Source organism: Pelophylax lessonae (assembly GCF_965119305.1).
Source record: "Pelophylax lessonae genome assembly, chromosome: 3".
Lineage (NCBI taxonomy): Eukaryota > Metazoa > Chordata > Amphibia > Anura > Ranidae > Pelophylax > Pelophylax lessonae.
Window position 1 is genome coordinate 671,765,148 of NC_138770.1, and position 9,782 is coordinate 671,774,929.

A 9,782-nucleotide genomic window follows, 5' to 3' on the forward strand; every position below is an offset into this window, starting at 1 on the left:
ACGGAGAAGAGAGACTGAGGGGGAAGCCGCCGCCACCACCTGCCAGTACAGGGAGGGTGAGTGAGCCGGCAACTGGGGGGGGGGATATGTTGTGTGAGCTGGAGCTGGTGTGGTCAGGGGGTATGGTCCGTCTGCTGCCCCCCCTGGCCCATGGAGCACCAGCCGCCACTGCAAGCTAGTCAAGGGAGGGTGAGTGAGCCGGCGAGCGGGGGGGGGGGGGATTATGGTGTGCGGGCTGGAGCTGGTGTGGTCGGGGGGGGGGGGTATGATCCATCTGCTGCCCCCCCTAGCCCATGCCATCACTGGACTGCATGTAGACAAGAAGCAGCTGCAAAGAGGCTGCAGGAGATCAGCAGCAATGTGAAGGAACAAAGAAAAATAAGGATGGTATTTATAGCCAGCAAGAATTGTTCACGATAAAGAGAGAGCACAGAGCAAATGAAAGCTCACCCAAATCCACCCGGTCTTCGAATATTTAACACAAAATAAACAAAGTTGTTTCAATGAGATCATTGTGATAAGTGAGATTGTCGGAGGAGCCCCGGGCAAAGGGGTGCGGACAGGCGCCTTCACTGCTGAGCTCTACCAGGTGGGGATGGTGTTCAGGTGTCACTGGATAATAAATGACGTCACCGGTAATAGCGGTATAATAATACTCTACAATCATCATCGTCCCCATTACTGTGTCACCCTGATCTCTTTATAGACCTGGACTCTGGACCCAGCCTGCGGTATGGCGGCCGGTGAGGGTGTCACATTGCTGACATCTTCATTTTATGAGCACAGACATTGTCACCGATTATTATTATTATTATTTAGGGCTCATTCCACATCAAAGGCCTCAACGTGCACCTCCGCCTTCCTACAAGTAAATCAGTAAACATTCCTTCACTGTAAACCTGTCAGAGTGGTAATAACCTTAATTATGGTGCAGAGGCTGATGTGACTGGCTGAGTATTCTCTGTACAACACTACAGAATATGTCAGAGCTATATAAAGGTATAATAATTGTACACTGTTCAATGCATTGAAGGGGGCATGCACGCTAAACTCTGCATTGGGGACATGATGATTGTACACTGTCAATGCATTGAAGGGGGCACACACGCTAAACTCTGCATTGGGGACATGTACACTGTTCAATGCATTGAAGGGGGCACGCACGCTGGTCACTACATTGGGGACATGGTATGCTGGTCACTGCATTGGGGGCATGTACACTGGTCACTGCATTGGGGGCATGTACACTGGTCACTGCATTGGGGGCATGTACGCTGGTCACTGCATTGGGGGCATGTATGCTGGTCACTACATTGAAAGGGGCATGTATGCTGGTCACTACATTGAAAGGGGTCATGTATGCTGGTCACTACATTGAAAGGGGCATGTATACTGGTCACTACATTGAAAGGGGTATGTATACTGGTCACTACATAGAAAGGGGGCATTTATACTGGTGACTACATTGAAAGGGGGCATGTATACTGGTCACTACATTGAAAGGGGGCATGTACGCTGGTCACTGCATTGAAAGGGGGCATGTACGCTTGTCACTGCATTGAAAGGGGGCCTGTACTGTGGGGTTTGTGCTAGGGGGCCTGTACTGTGGGGTTTGTGCTAGGGGGCCTGCACTGTTGGATTAGTGCTAGGGGCCTGTACTGTGGGGTTTGTGCTAGGGGGCCTGTACTGTGGGGTTTGTGCTAGGGGGCCTGTACTGTGGGGTTTGTGCTAGGGGGTCTGTACTGTGCGGTTTGTGCCACTCTCAGTCAGTGTATCCCATAATAGGGTGTCTCTCACAGTATATCCCATAATAGGGCCCCTGCTCCCTATTATAGGATATACTAGTACTGAGAGACCCCTTAATATGTGATATATTGGGAGAATTTGTTCACGCAAGCAAAATACAGGGGACAAAATGGGTGGAGTCTATAAGGGGTGGGGCTCCTGAGAAATGGGAGGGGTCAAAATAGAAGGGCGGGGTCTTGCGCCCCCCCATCTTAAAACTTCACCAGCCGCCACTGCAATACATTTGCATGATGTAATCAAGCTCCTAAAACTGGATAAATTGGAAGTGAGTTAATGAATAAAGGGTCATTTGTTTTACCCTTCATCGAGCTTAGGTTGATGTTTGGGGGGAATTGAGGGGCCAGGTCACTGCATCACTTGAGATTCTGGGGACTTAAAGCGGAGTTCCACCCAAAAGTGGAACTTCCGCTTTAGGGAGTCCTGACCCCCTGACATGCCACATTTGGCATGTCATTTTTTTGGGGGGGGGAGCGGGTACCTAGTTTTGACAGGTACCCGCTCCCACTTCCGCTCGGAGCGCCGCGGCGCCCTGAACGGAAGTTCTCCTCTCCCCCTCCCTCCCTGCAATCTTCTGGGACACGTCAGAGGTCCCAGAAGATTGCCGGCCAATCACGGCGCGCAGCGCGACTCGCGCATGCGCAGTGGGTACCCGGCTGTGAAGCCGCAAACTGTCACAGCCGGGTGCCCACAGCAGTGATGCCGGCGCCGAGGGAGAGGATCGAGGCTTCGGGCGGCCGCATCGCTGGACCGTTGGACAGGTGAGTGAATGGCTGGAACTCCGCTTTAAGACAGAAATACTTGGTCCAAGTATTGGGGATCTATTACACCCCCGTACCCCTAGTTGACCTCGTACATGGCGGAATCCCCGCACACCTGGTTGACCTCGTATATGGCGGAACCCCCGTACACCTGGTTGATCTCCAATATGATGGAACCCTTTAACACCTGGTTTACCTATATGGTGGAACCCCTTTTCACCTAGCTGATCTCCCATATGGTAGAGCTCTTGACCTTCCAAGTATTGTGAATCCCCCCTACACCTGGCTGACCTAAATATAGAGGAGCCCACTGCCCCCTAGCTGGCCACTCAAATATGGTGAAACTTCCCACATCTGGCTGACCACCTAAATATGACCTCCCGTACACCTGGTTGACCTCCTATATGGTGGAACCCCCATACACCTGGTTGACCTTCAATATTGTGGATCCCCCTACATGGTAAAATCCCTTTTCAGCTGGCTGACCCCCCAAAAAAGGTGGAACCCCCCTTCACCTGGCTGATCTCTTAAATATGGTTGAACCTCACTACACATGGCTAATATCCCAAGTATTGTGCACCCCCCCCCCCCCCCAATCTCTTAAATAAGGTAGAACCTCCTTACATATGGATGACCTCCCCCCAAAAATGGTGGACACCCCACACATAGCTGACCTCCTATATGGTGGCCCCCACCCCACACATAGATGACCTCCTCTTTGGTGGACCACCTCACCTCCCTTACACATACACACATATGTACACCTGGTTGACCTCCTGTATGGTGAACCCCAGTATATGTGGTTGACCTCCTATATGGTGGAGGCCCCATACACCTGGTTGACCTCCTATGCGGTGGAACCCATGTACACCTGGTTGACCTATATGATGTAACCCCCATACACCTAGTTGACCGCCAATATGGTGGACCCCCGTATACCTGGTTGACCGCCAATATGGTGGACCCCCGTATACCTGGTTGACCTCTATATGGTGGAACCCATGACACCTATCCCAAGTATTGTGCACCCCCCACCCACACACACCTGGCTGATACCCCAAGTATGGTGGAAATCCCCCTACACCCCTGAATGACCTCTTAAATATGGTGTAACCCCCAACTTACCTAAATATGGTGAAACCTCCCTACACCTGGCTGACCCCCAAATATGATGGTACCTCCCATACACCTGGCTGACCCCCAAATATGATGGATCCTCCCATACACCTGGCTGACCCCCCAAATACGATGGATCCTCCCATACACCTGGCTGACCCCCCAAATACGATGGATCCTCCCATACACCTGGCTGACCCCCCAAATATGATGGATCCTCCCATACACCTGGCTGACCCCCCAAATATGATGGATCCTCCCATACACCTGGCTGACCCCCCAAATACGATGGCTCCTCCCATACACCTGGCTGACCCCCCCAAATACGATGGATCCTCCCATACACCTGGCTGACCCCCCCAAATACGATGGATCCTCCCATACACCTGGCTGACCCCCCAAATATGATAGCACCTCCCATACACCTGGCTGACCCCCAGATATGATGGATCCTCCCATACACCTGGCTGACCCCCCAAATATGATGGATCCTCCCATACACCTGGCTGACCCCCCAAATACAATGGCTCCTCCCATACACCTGGCTGACCCCCCAAATATCATGGATCCTCCCATACACCTGGCTGACCCCCCAAATACGATGGATCCTCCCATACACCTGGCTGACCCCCCAAATACGATGGATCCTCCCATACACCTGGCTGATCCCCCAAATATGATGGATCCTCCCATACACCTGGCTGACCCCCCAAATACGATGGATCCTCCCATACACCTGGCTGACCCCCCAAATATGATGGATCCTCCCATACACCTGGCTGACCCCCCAAATATGATGGATCCTCCCATACACCTGGCTGACCCCCCAAATATGATGGATCTTCCCATACACCTGGCTGACCCCCCAAATATGATGGATCCTCCCATACACCTGGCTGACCCCCCCAAATATGATGGATCCTCCCATACACCTGGCTGACCCCCCAAATATGGTGGATCCTCCCATACACCTGGCTGACCCCCCAAATATGATGGATCCTCCCATACACCTGGCTGACCCCCCAAATATGATGGATCCTCCCATACACCTGGCTGACCCCCCAAATACGATGGATCCTCCCATACACCTGGCTGACCCCCCAAATATGATGGATCCTCCCATACACCTGGCTGACCCCCCCAAATATGATAGCACCTCCCACACACCTGGCTGACCCCCCAAATATGATGGATCCTCTCATACACCTGGCTGACCCCCCAAATATGATGGATCCTCCCATACACCTGGCTGACCCCCCCAAATATGATGGATCCTCCCATACACCTGGCTGACCCCCCAAATATGGTGGATCCTCCCATACACCTGGCTGACCCCCCAAATATGATGGATCCTCCCATACACCTGGCTGACCCCCCAAATATGATGGATCCTCCCATACACCTGGCTGACCCCCCAAATACGATGGATCCTCCCATACACCTGGCTGACCCCCCAAATATGATGGATCCTCCCATACACCTGGCTGACCCCCCCAAATATGATAGCACCTCCCACACACCTGGCTGACCCCCCCCCCTCCCCCTCCCAAGTATGGTAGAACTTTCACTCCCAAAATATTCAGACCCCACACCTGTCTGAACCTCAAAACATGGTGAAAACTTACACTATGCTGACCCCATTCCCCACCCCTGACACAGGTTGAACTCCTCCCCCTTTCCCGTCAGCCTGACACTTCCCTATGTCTGCAGAACACTGCTAGCACAGATGCCCTCACCAAACATGGCCGCCCGACCTCCTGACACCTCCCCAAGATCTCCCTGCCATTGGCGGAGGGCCTCCAGCGGACACTCCCAGGTGGGCGGCTTCTGAAGGCGGTGTGCTTAGTCAGTGTTTATCCATTGGCCGCGAGGGGCGTGACGTCACGGAACCCTTCGCTGGGTAAAGTTCGCTGAGGTCTCCGGAGTTCGAAGGTGTCCGGCCCGGGGGAGACACGGGGAGAGTCCGAGAGAGGGAGCCGAGGACAGACCGGGGGGGATCGGTGTACAGGTGGCGGATTGCCCCAGGAAAGGAGATCCGTGTACAGGGGGGCAGGTAGGCTCAGCCAGGGGTACTTAGAGCTGGGGGGGGAAATTCCTTTAAGAGTTGGGTGTTTGTCATAGAGAGGGGCAGATATTGTCAGCCAGTGTATTAAAGGGACAGACAGGTGTGTAGGGGGGCAATTAGGGACAGGGGTATTCAGTGTGTAAGGGGGCATTTAGCCTCAAGTGGGGTATTTAATTTACAGGGCAGGTGTGGGGGCATTTAGTGTATAGGGGGGCAGTAAATCAGGGGTGGGGGCATTTAGTGTACGGGGGGCAGTTCGTCTAAGGTGGGGTATTTAGTGTATGGGGGGGGGCAGTTAATCCAAGGTGGGGTATTTAGTGTACGAGGGGCAGTTCGTCCAAGGTGGGGTATTTAGAGTACGGGGGGGCAGTTCGTCCAAGGTGGGGGCATTTAGTGTATAGGGCGACAGTTAATCCAAGGTGGGGTATTTGGTGTACGGGGGGGTAGTTCGTCCAAGGTGGGGTATTTAGTGTAATTGGGTCATTTGTCCAAGGTGGGGTATTTAGTGTACGGGGGGGCAGTTAATCCAAGGTGGGGTATTTAGTGTACGGGGGGCAGTTTGTCCAAGGTGGGGTATTTAGTGTACGGGGGGCAGTTTGTCCTAGGTGGGGTATTTAGTGTACGGGGGGCAGTTTGTCCTAGGTGGGGTATTTAGTGTACTGGGGGCAGTTCGTCCAAGGTGGGGTATTTAGTGTACGGGGGGGCAGTTCGTCCAAGGTGGGGTATTTAGTGTATCGGGGGGCAGTTAGTATTAATAAGGGGTCATCTCAGGGGGGTACTTAGTATGCATCGGGAGCAGTTTGGATAGACAGGGAAGAATATTGGGGGGTAGAATGGAGTGGGGGCATTTCTGATAGGTCACAGGTCAAGAAAAGGCAGTTAAGGGTCACCCCCGGGTTCCTCCCCATAAGGGTCACCCCCCCAGGTTCCTCCCCATAAGGTGCACCCCCCGGGTTCCTCCCCACCATGCGGTTGACGCTACACAAGAAGAAGATCGCCGCCCTACTGCTGCTCCTGGGAATGGCCTTCTGCGCCTGGCTGCTCCTCACCTCCTCCAGCGAGGACGGACCTTTACCCTTCCCGGTGCCGTCGCTGCCCATCGAGATCCGCCACCCCTCCGGCTTCCTGCAGCCCCGGGGTTCCCCTCTGCAGATGCGTCTGGCTGTCTACAGTAACAACCTCCGGCAGCCGATCTTCAACGCCGAACAGTTCAGCGGGCGCCCCGAGCTGGTGGTGGTGGTGCAAGTCCGGGGAGGGCCGGGGAGCGGCGCACGCTTGAAGCTGTTGGCCGAGTCGCTGCAGGCCGCCGGGCCGGGAGCCACCGGTCGCCTCCTCCTGGTGCTGAGCATGGAAAAGCCATGCACCGAGGCAGTCCAAGCCATGAACGCCATAGACTTCTGCCGGGTGATGCCCATCTACTTCCCGTACAGCGCCAGCTTCTACCCGGACGAGTTCCCGGGCTCCGACCCGGCCGACTGCCCCAGAGACCTGCCCAGGGAGACCGCTAAATTGAAAGGCTGCACCAATGCCGAATACCCCGACACTCACGGGCACTACCGGGAGGCGGCCTTCACCCAGGAGAAGCACCACTGGCTGTGGAAGCTGCACTTCACCTGGCAGACGCTGCGGGAGGTGGTCGGGTACAGCGGCTACGCCCTCTTCCTGGAGGAGGGCAGCTACCTGCTTCCGGATTGGCTTCACGCCCTCAGACTCATGCAGAGGCAGTGCAAGGAGGAAGGGTGCCACTTGCTCAGCCTCGGGGGCACGTCCAGCCTGGACTCATTGCCTGACCCCCAACAGCTGGAGGTGAGCGGCTTTGTGGCGCCCAAGCACCGTTCCGCCCTCGCCATGTCGCGGGAGGTCTACTACCAACTGATGGGCTGCCTGGCCGAGTTCTGCACCTACGATGACTACAACTGGGACTGGAGCCTCCAGCACGTGTCCGCCACCTGCCTGTCCCACCCGCTCAAGGTGCTGTCCGCCCGCCTCCCGCGGGTCCTCAACCTCCCCGGCCAACCAAACGAAAGGGGTATGTGCGCCCGCACCGGCCCCTGCTCCAACATAGACGCCGCCTCGCAGGCCCTCCGGGAGAAAGTGCGGGAGCTGAGCGGTCGCCTCTTCCCGAAAACCGTGGAGGTGGCCGCCAGACAGCAGGACGTGCGCAACCCGCCGCCCATGAAGAACGGAGGTTGGGGCGACATCAGAGACCACGCACTGTGCCAGAATTACGCCAGGCTGTGAAGCTTCCAGCTCTGCGACCAAAGCCTTCAGAACTGCGACCAAAGTCATAAAAGTTTACTCAGGGATTCCGCAGGCGGGAAGCCGACTTCTGTTCACGTTGCTGCTTTGACCTCACCGAGCGCATTACCGCCATGAAGGAACAGAACGCCTTTCTGCATTTTTTATTTTCCTTTTTTTTTATTTTTTTATGTTTTTTTCGTATTTGTAATTTTTTTTTTTCTTCATTTTTTATTTTCTTTGTAACTTTTTTTGTGCAGAACATATTTCTGCATTTTTCTTTTCCTTTTTTTATTTAGTTTTTTTCTTATTTTTAAATGTATTTTTTTTTTCCTTAAAAGCTTTTTATTTTCTTTGTAACTTTTTTTGGTGCAGAACACACTTCTGCATTTTTCTTTTCCTTTTTATTACCTTTTTTTATTTATTTGTAATTTTTTTTTTTCCTTAACTTTTTATTTTCTTTGTAACTTTTTTTTTGGGGCAGAACACATTTCTGCATTTTTTCTTTTCCTTTTTATTACCTTTTTTGTTGTTTTTTTCTTGCTGCTCGCTCTGCTGCCTCAGGCAGAACATAAAGGTGCCTTAAAGGGACAGAACATATTTCTGCATTTTTCTTTTCCTTTTTTAATTTTTTTTTTCTTTGTAACTTTTTTTTGGGGGCAGAACACATTTATGCATTTTTTTTCTTTTTATAACCCTTTTTTTGTTACGTGTTTTTTCTTGCTGCTTGCTCAGCTGCCTCAGGCGGAACATGAAGGTGCCTTAAATGGACAGAACATATTTCTGCATTTTTCTTTTCCTTTTGTAATTTTGTTACTTTTTTTTTTTTTTGTATTTTTTTTTTCTGCCTCAGGTTTAATCCGTTTATTTCTTCGAAGCCTTTCCCTGTGTGATTTATGGAGTTACTCATTGAGGATCTCTGACTTTACGAGAGCTTCGGACTGGGAGCCGTGTCTCCGATTCTGTGCTAACCAAAGATTTCCACGTTGTGTATGACGTTTTTGTTCCTCAATTTTTGCACTTGTGTCAAGACGAGAACCTTTGGTTGGGTGTCCCTGCCATGTGGGCCCCTTCTGCCAACCTGGTGGTGCCGACTATGCCGTATGTAATGGTGCTTATGCAACTAAGAGATTATTGGATCATATGGGGGACTCATTGCCAGTCTGGCTGCACCGTATATTATGGTGTCTATGTAGCTAAGATCTCATGGTACCACGTGTGTGCTCACTGCCAATCTGGTTGTGCCCTATAAGTGATCTGTAATGGTGCCTATTTATCCAATGCTATATATCAATAATGGCGAACCTTGGCACCCCAGATGATTTGGAACTACATTTCCCATGATGCTCATGCACTCTGCAGTGTAGTTGAGCATCATGAGAAATTTAGTTCCAAAACATCTGGGGTGCCATCCAAGGTTCGCCATCACTGCTATATATGTTCCAATATGGAGACCCTCTAAGGTCAGAGATGGGGCCGCACTTTACAGAGGGGCCTTGACAAGGCAGTGCAGCCCTTCCACATAAATCTGTAAAAATTGTACAACTATCATGTCTTTGTCAATTTGGTTGTGCCTTATATGACATATGTAATGGTGCCTATGCAACAAAGATGTCATTGTACCATGTAGGCACTCATTGCCAAGCTGGTTTTGCCATATATTATGGCATCAATGCAACTATGAAGTCATTGTTCCATATGGACATTCAGTGCCATACTGGCTCTGGCATACGTTGTGGTGTCCGTGCAACTATGACATCATCATACTGTATGGTCACTGGTTGTGGCTTATTATGCCA

General features: G+C 52.1%; 1 protein-coding gene across 1 annotated transcript; it reads left to right on the forward strand.

The window, feature by feature from the left end:
• Positions 1-6,711: 6,711 nt before the first annotated feature.
• On the forward strand, positions 6,712-8,118 carry LOC309551008 (alpha-1,6-mannosyl-glycoprotein 2-beta-N-acetylglucosaminyltransferase-like; the record flags this gene model as incomplete). The annotated part of the gene is made up of 1 exon (XM_082251428.1): positions 6,712-8,118. One exon carries the CDS (start codon positions 6,712-6,714, stop codon positions 7,984-7,986), a length of 1,275 nt encoding a protein of 424 aa, XP_082107554.1. The 3' UTR covers positions 7,987-8,118.
• Between the last annotated feature and the right edge of the window lie 1,664 nt (positions 8,119-9,782).